The sequence below is a fragment of the Equus caballus genome, chromosome 21 (genome assembly GCF_041296265.1).
Source record: "Equus caballus isolate H_3958 breed thoroughbred chromosome 21, TB-T2T, whole genome shotgun sequence".
Taxonomy (NCBI): Eukaryota; Metazoa; Chordata; class Mammalia; order Perissodactyla; family Equidae; genus Equus; species Equus caballus.
Genome location: NC_091704.1, coordinates 17,572,468 through 17,595,291, shown reverse-complemented (window position 1 = coordinate 17,595,291; position 22,824 = coordinate 17,572,468). Strand labels below are relative to the sequence as shown.

The window sequence follows — 22,824 nt, the reverse complement described above, 5'->3', positions numbered from 1 at the left end:
CAACCTTTAGGGACCTTCCCAAACCCTAGGCTTCTGCCTAATCCCTGCCCTTCAAGTGAGAGCTGAGACCCCCGGGTGGAGATAGTGGCCGCAGGCCAAGGTCAAGAAACCTGAGACCAGATACCAAAAACCAAAACCGCCTTACATTTATTGATGGGGCCCACCCCCTGCTGTCCAGGGGAAAGGAGGTCCCCCAAGGAGCCCCCCCAGGCCAAAACAGAAACGGTGGGAGGGCCGACACAGGAAAAAGTGTCTCTGAGGTCCTCGTGAGTTTAATAAAATGAGAATCCTGCGTGCGGGGCCTCCCGGCCGTCCAAGCCTTGACCGGGCTGTGACCTCAGACCCTCACCCTGCAGACCACCCGAGCCCCTGGGCTTTGGCGCTGGGCAGAAGCCGAGGCCGGCAGTGGGCACGGGGCTGCTGCCCCATCACACGCTCATGGTCATCCCGGGCGAGTACTGCGGAGAGACGAGGGGATGGCGCGCGGGGGCGGGCTCAGCTCTGGCCTAGGCTGGGACCCGCCCCCCGGGGAGAATGGGGGACGGGACAGGGCGGATATAGGGAGGGGAGGGGACAGGTAGCGATGGGTGGGGAGGCCGCCCTGGGGCACGGGTCCCAGGATGGGGTAGGGGGCGGGGTGGTGAGACAAGGGTGGGAGAGGGGAGAAAATAGGAGAAGAGGGGAAGGATGCCGCGGCCGCCCCCCCACCTGGCCCGCCGCGGTCACGGTCTTGCTCTGGCCCCCCGGCCGCCCCGCCGGGGCCTGCCTGCCAGGCCCCTCCGGCCCGACGCCGCCGCGGGGGGGGAGTCGACGCAGTCGCTTACGCTTTCGCTCGGGAACGGGTGCAGGAAAGTCCCGGCGGCCGCCATCTCGCCGTCGTCCCGCGGGGTGCCCGGGGCGTTGCTCAGGCCGGCCACGGCGCCGGGGGAGCTCTGGGGGGGGCCGCGGTCAACGCCAACTCCCCGCGCCCGGGCCAGGCCCTGCCCACCGCGCGGCCCACCCGGACGAGGCCTCCCCGTTCGAGGCGCCCCGGCCCCCACCCCAGCAGGAGCGCGGCCCCTCACCTTCGGCAACCCGTCCATGTCGCCCGAGCCTGTGGACGACAGACGACGGACACGCGGCTCAGAGGTGCCTGCACCAGGCCCGCCCCCTCGGAACTTGCGCCACGGCCGCGCCCCCTCTCCCCCCCCCCCCCCCCCCCCGCCCAGCCCGCTGGGGGTCCCGAGGGGAGGGCCCGGATGAGGGGCGGTGCTGACAGTCGGGCGTCCCCACGGTTGAGTTACGGACCCTCCCCCCAGCACAGCCCGGGGAGACCCCGAGGTTCAGGGAGCGGTCCCGACGCCCCGACGGCGAACACAGGGAGGCCGCCAGGGGGCGCACGAGGCTCGCGAAGGAAAGCGGGGCGGGGGTCCCCGGCCGCCCGCTCACCCAGGGATCCGTTCACGTGGTGAGGCTCCATTGCACTCATGGCGGCCATGGGGCCCTCGGGGCCAGGGCCCAGGGGGAACTGCGGGCAGAGGAGCAGCGTGGAACTCAGGCCAGCAGCCCTCCCAGGGATCACCGCCTCCCACGCGCGGCTCCCACCCCGACCCCACTCACGTTAGCCCTGCCGGCGCCCGGCCCGATGGGGTTCATAATGGTGTACATGTTCTCGCTGGAGTTGGTGGAGTCTGAGGAGAGGGCGTCGCATGAGGGGGCGGGGCGGAAGGGCTCCTCCCAAGCACACCCCTCCCCACGCCCTGCCCAGGCCCTAGTACCTCCAGGGCTGGGCATGATGGGCGTTCCAGGGGGCCCACCTCCTCCTGGGGGTCCCTGCACACGGAGGGAGACAGAAGGTAAGAAAAGCCCCTATCTGCCGCCCCACAACCCCTGCCCCCGGATCTGGTTGCCCAGCCTCGGCCACACTCACCGAGTAGCTGCCGGGGGAGGATGAGGAGTAGGGGATCTGGGGAGAGGGGCAGCTGTGAGCGGTGCGCCCATTCTACCCCCCACACACCGCCGACCCATCCCAGCCTCCAGCCCCCTAGCCTGAGACTCACCGAGTTGCCACTGGGGCTGGTCCACGGGCCGCGCACTCCAGGGCCTCTAGAAGAGTCGGTGGGTGGACGCTGAAGTGAGGCCGGGAGGCACAGAGCGCCCCCTGCGCCCCCCGTGCCCCCAGACAGGCCCGCAGGGCAGCAGGTTAGACTGAGAAGTGGGAACCGTGCACGGACTCCACGCCAGCCTTCAGATCCCAACCCATCACCACCGGCCTTTGGGCCCCAGTTTCCCCACCCAACAGTGGAGTAAGCAAGATCCGCGGCTGTTGGGCGGCTTCGCAGTCTGCCCCAGCATACCGGGCGTGTGAAGCTAGGGGGTCCCACGGACACACTCCCAGGGTCCCTGAGGGCCTTACATGTTCATGGTGGGCAGGCCTGGGCCGGCGAGTGAGTTGGGTGGGGGCCGCATACTACCTCCGTAGCTCTGTGAAGTGAAAGGGCCGTGAATGCAGCCCAAGAGGGGAAAGCCCCCGATGCCCCACACACACCTGGGCCCCACCCTTACCTGGGGCCCAACGCTGGCCATGCCCCTTGGAGGCGTCACCCTCTGCACTGAGCCCATGCTCGGATGCCCTGCGGTGGGGGCAGAAAGAAGGGGACTCAGACCAGGACCACTCTCCAGTGTGGACACGCGCTGGCTGGGGGGCGGGTGGTGGTCTGCACCATGAAGCACCAGGGACGGGGTGCTTGGAGCTGGCGTCCTGATGGGTGGAGGGGATACAGCAGCTGGACTTCCCTACTCACCCTGAGCTCGCGGGGAGGGGTCCATGGCGCCAGGAATGAGGGGCTGGGAGCCGGGGAGACCTACAGGAGGCTGAGGAGGGGGGCGTGGCAGCACTGAGTATGGGTGACCGCACTCCGGCCCGACTCCTGTCCCCCCTCCCCTCATCCCTCTCTCACCTGACTCGGCATCCGCAGGGTGGGCCGGGGGCCCCCTGGGAACCGCGGTGACATGAAGGGCTGGAAGAGGTGGGCCGGGGATCAGCACCTCCCCCCACCCTCTCATCCCCCAAAGCTACCCCGTTCCTGCTGCGCCCAGGCCGCGAGCCTGGATAGGCCCCTCCTCCAGGACCGGCCGGCAAACCGCAGCCAGCCGGCGCCAGGTGCTTGCGAGCGCAGTGGGGCGGGGGCTCGAGGGGCTGGGGGCGGGGCGTGCGTGTGCGAGGGGGCGGGGCGTCACAGGTCCTTACCTGAATATGAGGCCCCATCATGGGGGCGTTGGGGTTGTGGGGGGGCGGCTGGGAGCCAGGGGGGCCCTAGGAGGACAGAACCACGTGGGTTGGGAGAAGCGAGGTCACCCGAAGCTCCGCTGTTTCCTGTGGCCCTGCTAAGCCTGGCCGGGGATGGGGACGCCATGGAGGCGGGAGGGTGGGCCAGCCCCTGCACTGCAGGAGGGAGTGCGGGGAAGGTGGGTGAGGGGTGGCTTACGGAAAGAATCACGGACAGGACCCGTGGCTCAGAGAGCCACGTTCGGCGGCCCCAGGCATCCTGGCATGTGCCCGCGCCCGCGCCGGCCGACCGCACAAAGACCCCGCCCTCTCCTGCACCGGGGCCCCGGCCCCACGAAAGCCCGCCAGCGCATACCCACAGCACCGACAGCCCTCCCACCCAACTCCAGCCTGCGGGCCTCAGGGCCTCTCCCAGCATGGGGCCCCACTGCCGTCACCCAGGGTCGAAGGACAGAAGGCCCCAGCCCTGACCCTACCTGGAAGAAGCCAGGAGCCATAGGGCCGGCTGCCAATGCGTCGTTGGGGGCCATGCTCCCCATCACAGGGCTGGGGGCGGCTGCAGCGCTCTGCAGGGCAAGGGAGGTCACTGGCCGAGGGCCAGGTCTGGCCACTTCCCGCCCGAGTGTACCCTCCCTCCATAAGCAGCTGGCCCCACGAGATGGAGAGTCCAGGCCATCCTACCCTCTATGCTCCATGGCAAGCCACCTGTGGGTCTCTCTAGGTGACAGAAGAGCAGCTGCCCCAGTTCCCACCTGGTTTAACAACCCTAACACTGTCTCGGATACATGGGTGGCCTTCAGCAGGGGCAGGCCCTGACACTCTCCTGGCCCCGAGACCCTGGAGGAGGCCAGGGAGTTGGAGATCCCAGGCCCCAGTGAGTCCCAAGCCTGAAGATTCTGGGGGTCTGATAATGCCAACCACCAAGGACTACAGTGTACACCTCCCCCTTCTAGCGCAGGCTTGTTCTTTCCACCTGAACCCAAGCTCAGACCCGTGAGACTGGGGTCCGCAGCTCCGGCCCGTCCCAGCCCCCCGTCCTCCGGGCTCGCAACATGACACCGCAAATAAACACGAAAAATGTCAACCGCAGCTTCAAGATGAACTTCTCTCCCAGGGGGCCCCTCCTTGGAGCTGCATAGACATCAGGAGGGAGGGGAAGGAAGAGCAGGACTCTGGGTAGGGTCTCCAGGCCCCCAACCTCTCTTCAGATGGATGAGGGGAGACCAGGGGCTAGAGAGGGGAGTTCCGGTGTCTGCCAAAGGGGCAGATGCTGGTGGCAGGCCCAGAGTTGGCAGGGGCACAGGCTAACAGGCCACTTCCTCTGATCGGTTCCAAGTTCCAGGCTTGTCTGCCTTGGGGGCCCACAGGGCTGGGGGGTGGGAGGGTTTAGCCTAGTCTCCCAGGGCAGAGGGGACACATCAAAGGACAAGAAAGGGGGAGGACACTGCAGGCATTGATGGGGGGAAAGCACTTCTCTAGGGGTCCCTTGACTGGTGACTGTCTACATTATCCCCCCCTCCCTCCCCAGGCCCCAAGAGGAAGGGGATGGTCTGAGTCACTGCTGTCCATGGGGCTGGCACAAGCCGGCACACAGGAACACTCAGGAATTTGTGGAACTGCAGCCACTTGGGCACAGAGGGGTTAAACCCTTTGCCCACAGCCACACTGCGCTTCCTGCCCTACAGAAGTGGGGAAAAGGGCCCCTTGGCTAGGTCAGAGCAGGGCCTGTGAGACACGCCCCTCCCCCCGCGGGACTGCAGCCTGCTGCCTTCCTGCTCCTTCTCAAAGGTCAGCCTCTAAAGGACTCCGGCCCAGGCCCCGAGCCGGAGAAGTGCGGAACCTCCCCAGGCTTGACTGACAGCATTCCCAGGGCTCAGCACCCCTGCGGGGGAGGCTAAGCTGTCAGCCCCCTGCTACCTGCCGGTCCAGTGCCTCCACTTCGCCCCCTCCCCACCCACACAGCCCGATGGCCTGCAGCAGCTACTCTCGGGGCTGTCTGCCTCAGCGGCTGGAGGGGGACAGCTCTTGAGTCCTGGGTCTGTCCACCGCCCGCTGCCTACCCGATTCGGAGGGCGGGAAGGCAGCCCCTTTCGAGCCACAGCAGGCGCCAGAGCATTTCCTGGTCGGGGAGGGGGAAGGGGGGTGGCTGTGCGCTGGGCTTCCGACCACGAAGTGTGGGGGCGGGAACAGATCCCAGAACTCTCGGCCCTGAAGGGTTAATCCGGGGCAGGCCCACCCTCCTAGGCTGATGGCCGGGGCTGGACTCCCCACGTCAATCATCCACCCGGAGGTGCCAGGTCCGGCCCGCGTTGCCATGACGACCGGCTGGGGCTGCTCGCGTTTCCTGGAGACGCCGAGGTCGAGCCCGGGAGCCCAGAGGAGGGCCCCGATAGCGTGGGGGAGGCGGGCAGGGCGCCCCCCGCCCCAGTTAGAGCGGCAGGACAGGATGTGCACCCGGCTTCTACCCGCGGCCACAGGGACCCTGTCCCCGAGGCACCCGGAGCCCGCTGTGCCCGCGCCGGCTCCCCGGACGCGCCCCGCTGCCATGGTAACCGGCGCGCCCCCGAGAAGCGCGCTCACGCCTAAGTGGAGACCGCATGCTCCGCCCTCCCTGGAGGCGCTCAGAGGGGCCGCTAGACACCGGCGGGGCAGCGGGAGAGGGCAAAGAGAGCCCAAAGGACACCGGAGAGGCGCAGGGAGGGCGCTGGGGCTCAACTGGGTACAGAGAGCCCACGTGAAGTCACGCGACACACCTCCAGACACCCCTGGGGCACCAGTTCTGGCAGGACCGGGACAGGCCTACGGCACACGAGCAGTGGGACCCGATGGGAGTGAACAGCAGTGTCCCCGGCTCCCATGCACGTGCAAGGACCGTGCGTGGGGCATCTTCAGGGACATGGCGAACCCCCACCTCTCGCGGGCTGCAGCCTGGCCCTGCAGAGGCCTCCTCTCTCGTGCGGGGAACGGGGAGCAGGGGTGCCTCCACTGGGAGGTGGTGCATGGTGTACAACCCTGGCCAATCGCAGAGAGAGGTGGGGATGAGGGAGCACTGAAGGGCGGAGCGTTCGGGATGCGCGAAGGGGCCAGCTGTAGGAGCGGGTACACAAGGGGTGGGTAACTCCCCTTGAGTTGCTCCACCCCTGGACGCCAGCTGAGCCCACAGCCTGGAGCCCCCAAGCCCTCCCCGGCCTGCCCAAGACCTGAGGGGCCAGGTGGCCAAGTCTCACAGGCCAGGGCAAAGAGGGTAAAGGCAGGGCTGCCATCTGCTCCTCCAGGACAAGATGTGGCACCCCATTCACGTTACCCCCCCAGGCTCCTCTTCAGACAGGCCTCACCCCCACTCAAGGCAGAGGGAAACTGAAGCCAAAGCAATTGAGTCAGCGGCCCCAGTGGCTGAGAAGGTCAGGAAGAGTGTTCAGCGCTGGGCCTACTGCTGGGGAGGCTGGCCTTTAGCCACCCCTGGGACTCCACCTGGGCAGGCTCAGAAAGGCTGCGCTGGGAGGGGACAGGCAGTGGGGCTGGAGCTGCGGCCCTGTCTACTCTGGCTCACTGGGGCAGCACATGAGGGGAGGAGAGAAGGGCTGGCCTTGCAAAGGTGTGGGGGCTGTGGGGACCCTCAGTAGCTGGATGCAGTAGAAGGAGCCTCCCCAACCTGGTAAGTGACCATGGGCCAAGTGGAGGGCAAAGGGACCGCCCAAAAGTGGCTGAGACCCAAGGTGGAACCCCAAGGCTAGCCCACACCCTGCCCACGCCGCACCCTGGACTCACGTAGTCCTGGAAGGCCTTGGCCTCACTCGAGTGCTCGCAAGCCTCTCTGCGGTCGGGCGCGGCACAGTACAAGTCCCAGAACACGCTGTGGGCGGCAAGGGGTCGATGGTTTCCCCGGGCACCCTCACCCGGCCCCCTCCATGGCCCGCCCACGCCAACCCCACACGCACCACCACCAGGAATGCAGGAAGCCTGGGGGCTCCCCCAGTGTGATGTTCTTCTCCCATCGGATCTGCAGGGAGAGGAAAGGCAGGTGAGGGCCCGCTGCCCAGCCCTGCCTGACACCCTCCCCACCAAGGCAGCCCCCGGCCAGCACGGTGCCCAGGGACACGGGGCAGGGGACCAGTGGACCAGAGCTGGGAGCAGGTGCGACCAGGTGAGAGGAGGGACAGAGGAGTGGGTGGCAGACCCTCAGATGGATGGACAGACGCCTGGATACCAGCCTGTGGGCCCTGAGCTGCCCCAGCCCTCAGTTCCCACCCAACACCCCAATGGAGCCCCAAGGGAAACAGGGTAGGGAGGCCCCTGGCTATGGGTGGCGAAGAAGGGCTGGGCCGACTTACCTCGGACAGAAAAGTCTGGGCTGACTTCTGGGCACCGACATGCAGCAGGTACTCATACACGTACAGCGCCAACCTGCAGGTGGGTGGGCGGGCCAGGTGGGGGCTGGTTCTCAGGAGGCCTGGGGCCAGCCCTGAAGCCCCTCCCCTCGGGTGGGCAGGTAGAAAGGACAGGCAGGGGCCCACAGTGAGCCCCTCATCACACCCACCCCCAGCCTCACTTGCTGCCCCCAGCCGGTCCCCCAATACCCCCTCATCTCTCCCACCCCTCACAGGAGGTGGCCTCCTCACCAGTTGCTCCACCTGATCAACTCCTACACATCCATCAACACCCAGCCTGCAGGCCCCTCCTCTAGGCAGCACTCCTAGCAGTCCTGGACCCCCTAATTCCAAGCTAAATTCTGCTTAGTTCAACAGCCCATCATGGACCAAGTTCTGGGCCATCCTGCCGATGCCCAGATCCCAGAGCAGCCTTGGGCCCAGGGAGGTCTACCCAGGGACAGGGCTCCTGGGCATCATTCCAGGCTGTGCATTGGGTGGGGTCTCCCCAAGGGCACCCTGGACTGTGTGGCCAGGGCCCAGTACCTCACTCACTCCCAGCCTTGCCTGCTGAGGAAGGAAAAGGGCCCTCTGCCCTTTCCAGGTGTCCCTGGATCCCATCCTCTTCCTTGGGATCAGTGCCCATCCACCAGGAGTGGCCAGGACCTCTCCATGTCAGCCGCCCAAGGGAAGTCTGGGCAAGCGGGGGGTGGGTGAGAAGAGGCAGGGCCAGCAGTGCCACTTGGGAGCGACAGCACCACTTCGCCCAAAGACCCTCTGTGCCTGGTACCCCTGGACACGCCACTTCGGCCACTGCCCATCCCAAGAGCACGGGCCACCCTCCAACCAGCAGTGCCCTCCGCAGCCACACAGGGAGGCTGGCCTGTGTATACTACTTTCCAGGCCTCTCCATCCTTGATCTCCTCCCCCCGTTGGTCTTCCACACAGGCCAGCAGATGGACAACTCCCTGCCACCCTGGCTCAACCATTCCCCAGCCATCCACTCCACAGTACCAGCCCCTCTGGGCACCCCTGGGTCTTCCTGCTGCCCAGCCAAGGTCAGGTGGGCTGGAGAGGGGTCTGCATCCAGGACTGGGGGCTCCCCAAGGACAAGCCTGAGGCTGTGCCTCCACTGAAGGCCCTGGAGGCCCTTCCAGACGCCTCAGCACTCAGCTGGCTGCCCTGCCCTGGCTGCAGGCCCATCCTAAAATAACCCTGCTTTGACTCACGCTGCTGCCCTCTCCCTCCCTTCCCCCCAGGGGCGGCCCCACCCGCACATCCCAGCCCCCATCAGACCACCCCCCAGCGCCCAGCTAGACCTCACCAGGGCACTCCCCACCCCACGCCCCAGCTTCTGCCCTAGCCCTGGGTCCTCTCCTTACTTCAACCATCCATCCATCCATGCTTTCATTCATTCATTCCACGTCCCCCAGGGCCCCTTTGTGCAGTGAGCAGAATAGACTCCTGTCCCCCTACAGCCACTGCTCATGGGGAGAGACACAAAGAAGGTCATTACATCGCGGGATGGAAAGCAGCGTGTGCTACGGAAGGACAAGGGGCCGTGGGGCTGGGGGAGGCAGCCATCTCAGGACTATGCGTGTCTATGCTCACACCGCTCCACTTGAGCTGTGACGGCCACCCGAGGGACAGGGACAGGGCACAGAGGGGGAGGAGCTGGGGTGATCACGCAGTTCTGAGCGTGGCTTCCCCCAAGACTGGCCACATCATCACCCCCCCCTCGGCAGCACCTCCACCCAGGACCCCCGATCCTGACAGTGCACCACCCAGCAGTCTCCAGTCACCAGCATCTGCACTTCTCCAGCCCAGTCGGCCCCCCAGACCCCTGGCCTCTAGGCTCACCTGTCCAACCCACTCCTGTGACCACTTTCCTTTCTAGAAGCTTCCTGAGCCTTCACAAGTGGCCTGCGTCCACCAAACCCACGTCCATCATGAATGTGAACAGCCAAGGGGCCAGAGCAGACCGAGGGGAGAGGCTGAGAGGGGGCCGGCGGGCCCCCGCCCCCTTGGGGCGCAGGGAGCAGGGAAGGCTGGGGCCGCTGAGAGGCCTGGAGACAGGGAGCAAGTTGAGTGGGAGGATCCAGGTGGGCTGCCCCAGGAGGGGAGGACACCCGGTAGGGAGGGCATTCTGGACCCTGCCAGGGGCAGAAGGTGCTCCTCAGGGCTCAGGGAGCCTCCTGAAGAACAGGCCCTTGGATCCCACCATGTCTCCCAATGCTCGACGCTGCCAGCCCAGCAGGTCCGTCTCCATCTCCCTTGCCCTTGACTGTTAGGTGGTGGCGTGTGACCCAGGACGCAGGTCCGGGAGCCAGCCCTGCCCACGCTTCTCCCGCTCCGCCGTCTAGCCCGGCCCAGCTCTGCTCTGGGCCCTCTCCTCTCCAGCTCTGATGACATCCTCATGCAGCTGCCCACAGGGTCCTCAGCGTGGCCTCCCAGAACTCTGGGTCCACCATCCATGTGACAGGGAAAGGCCCTGCCTTGACGTGCGACCCCCCCAGCTTCCTCCTCCCCACCCGTCCTTCGCCCCCCAAATGACCCGACCTTGACTCTCACAGGTGTGTGCAGGCGTGTGGATCCACCAGCTGTCCCGAGATCACAGCACTTACTGAAAGTAGGGAAACTTCAGGAGCAAGCTCCCTGTGGACGGAGAGCCCTCTCCCCTGCCCCCATGGCACACCCGTTCCAAGCTCACCACCTCTTGCCTGGGTCCGGACAGGGCCCCTCCAGGGGCTGCTCTCTTCCTAGCCCCTAGAGTCTACATCCCCACTCCCCACAGCACTCCTTGCTCACACCCTCCAGGGTCCCCCCCACACTGGCCACCCTCCACCCCAGGACCTTTGCACAGGCTGTTCCCCAGCCTGGGGCACATCTGCCCAGAGACCCTCATGGCTCTATGTCACCTTCAGAGGCTTCGCTGCCACATCCAACCCTCGTTCTGCCCTATCATCTTACTTATCTCTATCTGACGTGCATCTCTGCTCTCTGCCTGCAGCCCCCACTGGAATGTAGCTGTGGGAGGCCAGGAACTCTCCTTGCAACAGAGCCGGGCATCCTGGCCTCCCCGCACCCCCGCCACCCGGGATGAACAAACCAATGCCCAACCCCCACCCCTGGGGACGTCAGAGAATTAACCGAGGTGGTCTAGTCAGCACTCATCATTTCCATGTGAAGGATTTGGGATTTCATCCCAAGAGCAAAAGAAGCTAGAAAAGGTTTTCAGGTTGCTGATTTCTCTTAATGTTGTACTTTAATTTTTGCCAGGATCAAGTCTCAGGAAAGAACTGTGGGCTGTTTTTTTTTTAATTTTCAGTGAAGCCTTGTGAAGCCTGGACGTTTGGCGTGGTGGTTTGGGGACCTGCAGGGCCCTCCCTCATGGAAGGCATCCGCTTGGGATGCCACTGGGCTCTGCATCCGCATCGCCTCCAAATCCTGGCGTCACCCCTGCCCCCGCCCGGGGGTGACCTACCGAACAAAGAGCCTGCCCATCGGAGGGGCTCCCACAAGAGGGCAGGGGTGGAAGGGAGCGTGCGGCAGCCCCAGGGAGGCCTTCCCTCCAGAAGGAATGTGTGACCTGGAGGATCCGGGCTGCTCGCGGCAAGAAGCACACACGGAGCGCGCAGGGAACAGGTGACACAATGAGATGTCAGAGCCTCCTGGACTCCAATGTGGCACTCCACCTTCATTATCGAGAAGTACCATGACTACCAAGAGTTACGGTAACAAGTGCTCCCTGCCCGCACCCTCCTCCCCCTTAAAGCCCCTGGAGCAATGCTGCTGGGGCTGGAGCCACCCCCACTCACCTCTACCCCTACTCACCTCTACTCAGGGCCTCGCAGCAGCCCTCGCCTCGGTCTAATCCATCACCAGATCCCAGTGATGCCCCAAAGGGACTCGCCAACTCTCACATTTCCCCCTCCCCTCTGCCACCCTCCTCGCTGGCCTCCGGCAGCCTCCATGCTTTCCTCCCACAGCCCCTCTCCCACCTGGCGGCCTGAGTGATGACCCCACTCTCAAGCTCCACCCTGGCCCCTGGGCAGGTCCTCCTCCTCCAGGCTCCTCCCAGAGCGGCCCCTCCTCAAGCCCTTCCCTGGGGCTCCCCTGTGCCCGGCAGCTCCGCTCAGCCTCCAGGACTCAGTGTGGGGATGCCTTCTCAGGAACCGCTTACCCGCGTGCCCTGAACAAGGAGGCCATGGCCACACCTGCAAGCCCAGCCAGGGACTGCCGGACACATCCACTGCCTCGCCTACTCGGCTAGTGAACACTCCACCCTACCCGGGGCAGCGTGCTCTCTCACACCAGTCCTGGGGGAGCATGAGGCGCCGTGCCCCAGGCGCAGCCGTCACTCATGGCACAGCTCTCAACCCACCACGCAGCCCTCACGGTGTTCCAGGGTGCACACACACAGCAAACGGCCAGACCTCGCCCCAAGTCCAGGACGGAAGCCTCTGGGGCCAAAGAGGGAGGGATACAAAGGGACAAAGGGGCCTTCAACTGCCCCAGTCACCTTCGTCCCCTTATTAAAAAAAACCGGAAACCAAGGACCACACGCAAGCGCTCCTGGGCTCCCCTGAGGTTGGGAGTGTTTATCGTTTACAGAAGGAGAGACTGTGTCTTCCCGCGGGCAGCCCACCGGACCTCAGCCTCCCTCTCGCCTGCCCTGCCCCCTCATCGCTGACCTCCCCTGCGGGCTCTGCAGTCACCAGTGCTCGCTGCCAGCCCCCAAGGGCAGGGACCCAGCAGGCGCTAGATGTGTTTCTGGGGTAGGCTGGCCCAGACCTAATGTTAAGATGGAGAGCCACACGGGACTCAGGACAGGGGCCCAAAGGAAGGAGAGGAAGGGCAGGAGGAGGCAGAAGCGGGGGAGGAAGATGCAATCCCGGAGAGTCGGGGACCTGAGCAGGGTAACCCCCTCTCCCCATCTCACAGAGAAGGAAACCGAGGCCAGAGACAGGAAGTGGCTCGGTGGGTGGCTGTCTGTGCAGGGGCACCATGGGCAGCCTCTCACCCAGTCCTCAGGAGAATCCTGCTTGTCCACGTTTCAGATGAGGAAACTGAGGCTCAGAGCACCGAGCCGCCCCTCCAGCGTCTCGGCCCCCATGGTTCTGAGAGCTCTCCCATGCCCCAGAACCTGAGACCTCAGCACGGGGCTTCTGCTCCAGGGCCCGGCCTCCCGATCAGGGAAATGGGGGATGTGAGCATCTGGTGTTTTCCAAACTTTCGGCAGCAGCAGAACCCCATCTCCAAACCAACAGTTATACAGACCCTCTACGAGAAACAGATGCGCGCAGGAAGGCTTCGGCCAAAAACGGGACCGGAGAACAGAGGGCGTGATGGAAACTCGGCCTCCACGTGAGGGGTCTGCAGACCCAGCACCCTCTGAGAAGCTCTGCCGAGCAGGCCAGGGAAAGGGGCCGATGGGGGAAGGGGCCAGGGATTCCGATAACCCTCTCTTCCAGCCCTGGCCAAGAGCTGAGGCCAAGTTCAAAGAATCAGAATTTCTCCAAACTCAATTCCAGACACCCCCCAGCCCCTGCCCATGGCTCACACCTATTATTCCCTCCCTTCTCTTATCTCCATGACCACCACCTGAACTGCCATCACCCACTCTCTCCCCCAGTAACTGTGCCCACCTCCCCCAGGCCCTCCTGGCCCTCTACTCCCAACCCCCATAAGCCCCGCGCCACACAGGAGCTGGAGTGCCCTTTCCCTTCTCCGATCTGCGGCTCCAGGTCTCCAGCCCCAGCTCCTTGGCCTGGCCTCACCCCAGGGCCTTTGCACTTGCTGTGCCCTCAGCTGCCTGCTCTTCCTCCAGGTTTCTGTACACCTGACACCCCTCACACTTCACTGTCACCCAATCTCCCACTCTCCCACTTTGCTTTCTTCACATGACATCCCAAGAGCGTCCCGTTGGCTTGCTGGATGACTCGACACCTCCCTCCCTGCTGGGATGTGGGCTTCTTTAGGGCTGCAGCCTGCCTAACGGGACATCCGCACCCCAGGACACAGCCTACCACGTCTGCTGAACAAGTGAACAATTCCCACTGAGAGAGTGGTAGCCCGCAGACCCAGCAGCCAGGGCACAAGGATGGCCAGGGAAATGCAAGGATCCCCAGGGATGGGGTGGCCATGCCAGATACTCCCTGCTTCCAACCTGGACAGGAGTTAGTGCCGGTTTTTAAAAGTCTTCCTGCTTAATGGTGCTGGGGAATGGGGCCCAACCTCATAACCTTGCGGGTGGACAAAAATGGGCTGGAGGAGCAGTCATCTGCCTAGTACCTTCCGGCCACAAGGATCTTTTCTCTAAGATGACCGCGAGGCTGGGTAGAGAATGGACACACGACCTTGTGGAGCAGAGCCAGGGGTCCTGCTGTCAGCCCAAACAGAAGAGGCGGGACAGCAGAGGGGGGCACTCAGCCCTCGTCCAAGGCTCCTTTCACTGCCCAGAAGTTCACGTCCTCACCCCCGTCCTGGCCCTCAAGGGAGGTCATCATGGGATCTCTCCCCGATGACCCAGGCTCCTCTCTGCTCCAGCAGCCGGTTTCCCACCCCAGGCCACCCGACGTGGCTCGACTTCTAGGATCCTGCGAATCAACCACTGCTATCAGCCATCGGAAGCCTTGCCTGTGGCAGGCCTTTCTCCCTCGACACCAACAATACTGCAAGCCCTTCGCTGCCCTTGCTGTGGGACGCTCACAGCTCCAAGCACCTTTCAAATGCTCCTCAAAGCTAAGAGATGGCGCTGTTATGTCTGCTCTCCTCAGGAAAGGTAAGCGAGCCTAGGAGACGGGGCCCCCTCCCCCAAAGCCAAGGAGCAGGGAAGAGGCAGTGCCGCAAGGCAAGCGGGTCGGCCGGGTTTCAGGCTGCCGGCTCGGCTTGGAGCGCCGCCGGCTCTGGGAACTAGGTACCTGTGCCCCCGGCGGCCGGAGAGCATCAGCCGCCCCCCGCCAGCGCCAGGCCCAGAGCAAGTGGGGGCCCCGCCCCGCTCCCCACTGCCCCGGCCGGCGGGACAGGTGGCCTCGCGAGGGTGGGGCCGGCGTCCCTCAGGCCCTCCTCTCCCCTCTCTAGCTCTTCCCCAGGCGCAGGGGGTCCCCCGAGGCTCCAGGCTCGCCGGCCTGGGAAACTTCCCTGGAGAACGCGGAGAACCGCGGGGACCACGACCGTCGGGGAGGTCTCGCGACCCTCGAGTCCCCTCGGATCTCGCGCGCCCCCTGAAATCTCGCGCCCTCGAGTCTCGCGCGCCCCCGCAAATCTCGCGACCCTCGAGCCGCTCAGGTCTCTCACGCCGCCCGAGTCTCGCGCGCCCCCTCAAATCTCGCGCCCCTTGAACACAACCTCTCGGGTCTCGCGCGCCCCCTCGAGCCTCACGACTCCTTGCGCTCCTCACGCCCTCTGACTCTCGTGCGCCCCCTCAAATGTCGCACCCCCTTAAGCCCCTCACGCCCCTCGGTTCGAGCGCGCTCCCACATACCTCGCGACGCCTCGCGCCCCTCTGGTCTCGCGCGCCCCCGCAAATCTCGCGACCCCTCGAGCGCGCTCGGGCACCGCGCGTCCTGCACCCCGCACCCACGTGCCCGGCGCGGTGCCCGCCGGCGTTGGGACCCACGGAAGCCGCGCGGCCGCCGAGCCCCGCCCCCGGCCCGGGCCCCCCGACTCACTTCTCGCGGGCCTGGCTGTCGGAGGGCACAGCCGAGCCCTTGCCCCCCTTGGCGTACATGCTGCTCCGCGCCGCCGCCGCCGCCGGGGCCCACACCTGTCAGGCGGCGCCGCGGGCCGCGCTCGCGGTCGCCATAGCTACCCCGCGCCCCGGGCCTCACCGCCCCGAGCCCCGCTCGGGCGCCGCGGGCATCGTCCGCGCGGGGGAGCTCCAGACGGCCGAGGCGGCGGCGGCGGCAGCTCCAGCTTCGGCTCCGGCCGCGGGTTTTATTTTCTTCCTCTCTTTCCTCTGCGCGGGCTGTTCCGGGAAGCGCGCGCCCCCTCCTCCCGCCGCGCGCGCCCCCGCCCGCCGCCTCCCCGCCGCCCGCGGGCGCCGCTCTTAAAGGGGCGATGGCGGGCGCGCGGGTGGGTCCCGCCGCCGGGATCGTGGGCCGGGCGCGCACGCGCAGTGCTCCCGCGGGGGAGGCGGCGCGGGGACGGGTACATACACGCAGGGCACGAGTGGGGATGGCCACCAGGGTCACACAGCGGGACACAGCTGATCACGGCCACACACACACGCCCCAGATAGGACCAGCCACCTAAATGGTGCATCCAGGTACACAGCCACACACTTCGTTGCAGCTACACCTTAGGCACAGGACTCTGCACACATAAGTCCGCCCAGCTACTGGAACCACTGTGACAATTCCATAAAGCTACAGGCAGTCACACTGGGCGTATCACTCCGCAGAGCTACCCACACACAGCACGGGTGGAACCGCCACACACACAGCTGGAGCGGGGACACGTTGTCATACACAGGATACACAGCTCAAATAGTGGCTGTCACAGCAAAACCCACAGACCACCACTGGCAGCGGCACAGAGCCGCACAGAGACACGCATAGGCGCAGCTATGCTACAGCTTCTGACAGCCGTGGAAAGAGCCTACGCAGCTACTCGCGGTCACCCTGGGCACACTGTCACAGCCTCCCCGGGGCTCCACACACGGACCCGGGGAGTCACGGAGCCACAGATGACAGCGTCACACTCACACATCCTCTGGACACCCACAGCCAAACACACCACACAGACACACAATACACAAGAAGCTCCTTGGGGTACTCAGGCCACACCCTGGGAGCCGCCCTGCACTGCCCCATAGTCACACCCTGTGTCAACAGTTGGAACTGGCGGCGACTGTTTGTTGACTGACTGAGTCATTCCCGCTCGCTCGGTTTCTCAGACTCAGTGTTGCCAACTGTAATTGGGGTGCATTGAAACCTTTAATTGCCCCTCTGCAGGTATCGGGTACAGGCAGTGAGTACCCCATTCCCCATCCTAGGGCCCTTCTGCCCCCAGGGGTGTGCCCCCACCTCCTCTGCACGACCGCGAGTGTGTTTCTGTGTGTGTAAACACGCGGTTCCTATGTGAGTGCACGTGTGCGTTGTTGTGCGTGGGGGGTTGGCAGGCACCGAGTGAACGGTCGCCGTCCTGCAACTGTCCGTGGCTCTGCGGAAGTGGTTGTGTGTCCGTGGCGGTTCTGCAGGACCGAGTGGCGCAGCGCCAGGCTGTGTGCACAAGTGTGTGAATGTGCGTGTGCCTTCGCGCGTGGGTGGATTGCGGGCTCCTGTGTTGTGTGGTTGTGGGCTCAGGTTTCCTGTGTCGTTGTGTCTTGATGCGAGCGCCCCCTCTCGCAGCCGGCAGACCCCCCCATCACGCCTCTCTCCTAGAGGCCGCACCCCCAGTACAAGTCCCCCTTTCCCCAGGCCTTCCGGCCGGCTGGAAGTCGGGAGCGGCTGGGGTTCCAGACAGGCGAAGAGGAAGGGAAGGGCCGGGCTGGCCTCAGCCCCGCCTCCATCCCGAGGGGCCCCGGCCGGGGACGGGGGGGAAGCCAGCCCTTCCCACTTCCTGTCCAGGCGGCCGTCCCCTCCCCCAGCTTCCTCTCCCGCGGGCCTCCCCGGCCCCCGCGGCGCTCGGGTGGGGGCGCGGCCGGCACGCTTGCCTCGGGCCTCGAGCTGACGTCTGCCCCGTGCCCCGCGGGCCGTCGGGGGGTGGGGGCGTCAAGGACACCCTCATCGTAATACCTGCTCCCACCGCTGCTCTCCAGCGCCTACTGCCAACGAGGCAGAGAGGGTGTGACTCAACCCAAGTCACACAGCGTATTGGTGACAGCTGTGACTCCCGGGCCCTGCAGCTATTTCTCCCGCCACTCCAGGCGCCCCCCATTTATCTCCCAATGCTCCCCGGGATTCTGTGTGCCCTGGGCGGGTCCCTTGCCCTCTCTGAGCCGCGCTTCCTTGAGTCGATGTGAGTCTTCATTCTCTCCACAAACACTGAGCGCCCGCCGTGTGCGGGGCTCCGGGGACGTTGTTACCGCTTGTGGAGCAGGGGGTCTGATGGGGAAGGCGGACCGTCAAAAGCTGGCGAATCAGTAGGATAATTTCAGAGAGTGCCACGTGCTGGGCAGAGGGAGGAGTCGCCGGTGGAGAGGACGGAGCGACAGCAGGGTCTGCCGGGCTCCCGGAGGAGGGCGGAGGCGGAGAGAGGGAGGGCGGGACGCAGAGGCGCCCGCTGCCCCGCGAGCTGCGAAGGGGGGAGGCGAAGCGGGTGGGAGCGACGAGCGCGGTTCTCATGGTAACCGGGACGGATCTCCAAACACAGCCTCGGCGTCGGCGGGAAGTCCGAGAAGAGCGAGCTCTGGGCCCCACGCGGCGTCCGGGGAAACCGAGCAGCGCGCACTTCCAACCCGGGCGCCCGCCCTGCAGGAGGAGAACCCACAGAGAGAACGCCCCCAGCCATATGAGGGTGGGGCATGGGGGGAAAGGAAAATTGCTTAATAAGGGGAAGGGTGGATCCCAAAGATCTGCAAGCAGAATGTTCAGACTGCAGTCACCCAAGTGTAAAGGCCCTGAGGTGGGCACACAGTTAAGGTATTTGAGGCAGAGTGAGGAGGGCAGTGTGGCTGGAGCAGGGAGATGATGGCTAGGAGGGTAGAGGGGCCAGACCACTCCTGGCGGGTACGGGTTGGGATTTGTTCTAAGAGCAATAGGGAGCCATGGGACGGTGTGGAGCCACAAGGGACGAGATCCGCGTCGGGACTCTAAGAAGAAGCTACATGGGGCGGCCAGGTAGATCTGGTTGGCGTGGAGGAGGCAGGGCGGTTGCCCCAGGGAGAGGCCCGTGTAGACAAGGGTCGTGGGCCAGGGCAGTCCTGGTAATTGATTGAGGGGCCTGGGTGTGTGTGTTGGGGGGCGGGGGCAAGCGAGGAGGGCTAAGGCTGGATTCCGGATCTGCGACGCCTTCGCCGGCTTCCGGTCGCCCCCATGTGGCTGCGCGGGGACTACAGCTCTGAGCTGGGGCTCGTCCTCTTTGGGACTGCCCATGCCCCGCAAACCCCAAGCCCGTGGGGCCGGGGGAGACGCCTGGGGGAGCCCGAAGCAGGCTCTGCTTGTAGGGCAGAAGAGCTGCCTGGAGGAGGGGCTGTGCCTCCCCTCACTCACTCCCTTCCTGCCCTTGCATTCTTCAGACCCACCCTCTCAGGCTCACCTCCCGGCCTTTGCGCTGGCTCTTCCTGCCGCCCGGAGCTCTTTCTCTGGCTCCAGGCCCGGCCTATTCTGGCTCCTCCTTCGCCTTTGGTCCCAATAGCTCCTTCTCCTGCTCCCCCTACTCTTTCTCCTTCTCCTCTCCCTCCGCCTTCTCCTCGCCTTCCCTAGCCATCTCCCCCAGATTATCGGTTCAGCACGTGGGACCTGTCATTGTTAAGAGAAAATAATGCACCAAGTCGTCTGTGGGCAGCCTCTGCCTCCCGGCGGATCGGCCCTTTCCCGGGACACCGTGGTGGGTGCCCACGAAAATGGTGCAGGAGTTGTGGGGGAGGCTGTTCTGGGTTTTCCTAAAGATGGCTTTCCGTCTCCACAGGAGGTGGAGGCAGTCCCTCCCTCCTCATTTAAGTGGGGCGCTTTGGGAGGGGCCAGGGCCGGGCGGCCCCTGCAGCCCCTCGACAGCCAGCCCCTCGGCAGCCTTGTGCGAGGCGGCCAGAGCTGGGGGCAGGCCCCGCACCCAGAGGCGGCTCCTCTCCGAAGCTGTAATTATGGGTAATTTTCTAACTGCAACACAAAAATTAAAACCCAAACAACACCGGGAGGGGAGAAGCCACAGCAGCTGGCGAGCACCCGGGCAGCTGGGGCGCGGGTGGGGTTCCAGCCCAGGCCAGGTGGGAGGAGCCCGGGCCCCAGCCCCTGGGTGCTGGGGGCGAAGGGGCGGGGGCAGAGGGTCGTTCAAACAGGCTGGCCTCCTTGCAGAGCCAGCAACCCATTGGAGTCTCGGGTTTCTGAAATGGGGATTATACCCCCAAACCGATCACCTGGAGGCGGAAGTCCCCGGATGGAGGATCTGGGCCTGGCTTTAAAGCCCGGCTGTGCCGAGTCCGCCGTGTAGCCCTGAACGGGAACCGCCTGAACCTCGGCAGAGCCGTGAGGAACTCCCAGCGAGAGCAGGGACCCAGGAGGACTGGGCGGAGGAGCGGCGGCGGAACGGCTAGCTTCCCACACCAGCCCCGCATCCACCGGCCGCCAAGCGCAACCCAACCCCGGCCAGTACCCTGCCGCGCTCCCAGCGCCTTCAGCGGCTCCACTGCCCGCCGGTCACGTCCCCGCCCCTGCGCCCTGCGCCCGAGCTGCAGTGAGACGCGTGCTGAGGAGCTGGCCGCCCAGCTCCAGACCCGACCACCCCGTGGGATTCTCCCAGCAGCCTCACGAAGGAGCCAGAACTTCTCCCCATGTTACAGGATGGGGAAACTGAGGCTCGAGAGGCACGGAGAGAGTCCCATGGGCGCCCTGGAGGCAGCACCCCACCCACTGGAGTGCCCCAGCACCCAGTCTGGGCCTGGGATACTCACTCTGGGAAACTGAAAGCATTCTGAGGAAACCTCAGGCCTGGGGAGGACAGGGAAGGGAGGAATGGGAGAGAGGGAGCCAATAGCTACAGAGAAAGTTCTGCAGGTAAAACTGAGGCTCAGGGCAGGGAAGCAACTCGCCCAACGACACACAGCAGAGAGTGGAGGCACCAGGTCCCAATTTGGGGTGCACTGGCAATGTCCCTCCCTCACGTCCTCCAGAGCGCCAGCCTCTCTTCTTGTGGTGGAGGACAGAGTTTCCATGGCACCCTAAGGTCCTACTCTGGCTGGTAGAGGGGGAAGGGTCTTTTCCTGCCTTCAGCTTAATAACAACACTGGGGAGTGGATGCTTGCTAAGCACTGGAAACTGAGCCCTTCTTGGCCATGATCCTTTTGCATGCACCCAGAGCATTCCCACCTCAGGGCCTTTACACAGGCTGTTGTTCCTGCCTGGGACACCCTTCCCCCAGCCCTTCCCCATGGCGGGCTTCTCCTTGTCCTCAGGCCTCAGCTCCAGCGATGTCTCCTCAGAAAGGCCCCCAAACTTCTGGGTCACATTGCCCTGTTGGATTCTCCTGAAAATCCTGTTTTCATGCGTTGATTGCCCCAGTCCCCAGTGGTCCATGAGTTCCACCAGGGCAGGGAATTTGAACGTTTTGCTCAGTGCTGCTTCCCTAGAGCTTAGAACAAGGCTTGGCATACAGTAGGCAAGCAATAAATGCTTGTTGCTGAACAAATGAACTAAAAATTCCCAATGTCCCCTTTGTGCTGGGGTCTGAGACCTCCAATGTCCTTGGAGTCTCAGCCTGAGGGCACACAGACTGTCAGGACCCCACTCCCCACCCCACCCCCAACCCGGTGTAGCCAAGGCCACCGGGGCCTGCAGTCCCGAGCACGGCCACACGAGGGGAGCAGAGACACGCAGGTCCGACTCCTGAGGGCCCGCAGGCCCCGCCCCGGCGCCCCTTTAGGAGCCGCTCTGGAGACCCCGAGTTTCAGGCTCGGAATGTGGTCCCCCTCTCTTGACCTCGCCCATGCCCCCAAGTCGGCTTCCAAATGTATATTTCCGCACTTATGTATTGAATTATTTCTTGGCAAAGAAGAAGGAAAATACGGAAAAAAATCACCCAGTTCTCCCACGCCCGCAAAAACCTTGTTCCCATTTTGAACTCTTACCTGAATATCTTTTTTCCCCAGTTTTTGTGGTGTTTTTTTTCTTCTCGAGGGGCCTTCTTTCACTAAACCTTTTCAAAACTGCGAACCACCCCGTCGGGCTCTCCAAATCCCAGGCATCCAGTAGGCACTCAGCAAATATTTGTGGAACGAACGAAATCTTACCAAAAATAAAGTAAAATAAAGCTAAGTACCCTCCTTAGCCCCACCCCCAGGCAATCACCGCCGCGAAGTCAGGTCAAGTCGGCGTGACCCGGGCCCCGGCGGCGGGGGCGCGCGCGGGGCTGGCCTCCGAGCACAGTGTGGCCCAATGGTCACGCACGCGGATTCGGGGCTGACGCGCGGCTGCCATGGAGCCTTGGGCGAGCTCCTCAAACACACCGTGCCTCAGTTGCCCTTGTGTGAAGTGGGAGGTGATCCCAGTTCCTATCGCAAGAAGCTATGGTAGAGATGACATTGCTTAATACTAATTCAATAGCCAGTGCCTGGCCGCTGCTATTTGTAATTACTTAAAATGCTTTAAAAAATCTAACTGCTGTATAGTATCCCTTTGTATCGCTCCACTTATCTTACTTTGGGGTTCCCAAGAAGTAGACCCTACGACCGAATTCAAGAGCATGGCTGTTTGGGAGGTCACCCCAGGAGCCCCGGTCGGTGAGGAGAGAGAAGGAGCCTGCAGGGGGCGCCAGCGAGCAGGCTCTGCGCTGGGACCCGAGGGCCCTGCGGGCGGACGCGCCGCGATCGCCTCTCCTTCCGCCTGCGGTCGAGGGCTGCAGGCCGGAGAGCCGGGGCCCGCGGCGTGGCCTCGGGCGGCCAGAGCTGCTCTCAGCAAAGTGTGCCGAGCCGGCGGGTGGAAGGCGCTGGAGCTTGCTGACCGCAGACGTCTCAGCGACACGTTTTGTGCGCCCGCCCCTCCCAAAGGCATTCAGTGGCTTCACCAATTTTACTATAACCAACGTGGCCACGTGACCTCAAATAAGGTCTTTCCACATCATTAAAAATCAAGCTTTACCTTCTGAATTCGATTTTTGTGCATCGAAGGACCATCATTTGCCCATTTCCCCCCTCCCCCATAGGACGCTCAGCCGATGTATTGGTCACGTGTGTCCCCAGCCGCCAGGCACGTCCTCACGTTCACGTCTGTCTCCCCAGCCCTTCACAGCCACCCTACACGGTGGTTTTTACTGTCCTCCTTCTACAAAGAAGGAAGGTGCGACACAGAGAGGTTAAGCTGCTGGCCCTGGGTCCCACAGCGGTGGAGTGGCTGAGCGGACCTCAGTCATGATTTGCTGAATTAATGCACAGAGGTCTGCGGTCGCGATGTCTGCCCACTTTCTGGGTTTGCCCCTAAGTCAGCTTCCCTACCCCGGCCTAGCCCTTTGCCGTCACACCGGCCTCCAGTCCTGACGCACCGGCTCCAAGAGCCCCGCAGACGCCTCAAGATACCCAGACCCGGCAAACGGCCT

General features: G+C 64.4%; 1 protein-coding gene across 18 annotated transcripts; it reads right to left on the bottom strand.

Annotated features, from left to right (window-relative positions):
* Nucleotides 1-121: 121 nt before the first annotated feature.
* Nucleotides 122-21,553, bottom strand: SSBP4 (single stranded DNA binding protein 4). Of its 18 annotated transcripts, none has more exons than XM_023625501.2 (18): nucleotides 15,309-15,654; nucleotides 7,600-7,672; nucleotides 7,207-7,268; nucleotides 7,037-7,121; nucleotides 3,745-3,834; nucleotides 3,230-3,295; nucleotides 2,940-2,999; nucleotides 2,784-2,853; nucleotides 2,545-2,612; nucleotides 2,396-2,463; nucleotides 2,040-2,085; nucleotides 1,910-1,945; nucleotides 1,758-1,812; nucleotides 1,600-1,670; nucleotides 1,429-1,507; nucleotides 1,065-1,093; nucleotides 825-932; nucleotides 122-458 (listed from the first exon to the last, which is right to left on the bottom strand). In XM_023625501.2, the coding sequence occupies exons 1-18, from the start codon at nucleotides 15,365-15,367 to the stop codon at nucleotides 429-431; spliced, it is 1,155 nt and encodes a 384-aa protein (XP_023481269.1). In that variant the 5' UTR covers nucleotides 15,368-15,654; the 3' UTR covers nucleotides 122-428. The 18 variants fall into 18 exon arrangements, with proteins under 18 accessions (XP_023481269.1, XP_023481267.1, XP_070102768.1 ...); XM_023625499.2 differs by having other exon boundaries at nucleotides 709-932; nucleotides 15,309-15,638; XM_070246667.1 differs by lacking the exon at nucleotides 15,309-15,654 and adding an exon at nucleotides 15,122-15,231.
* Nucleotides 21,554-22,824: the final 1,271 nt, after the last annotated feature.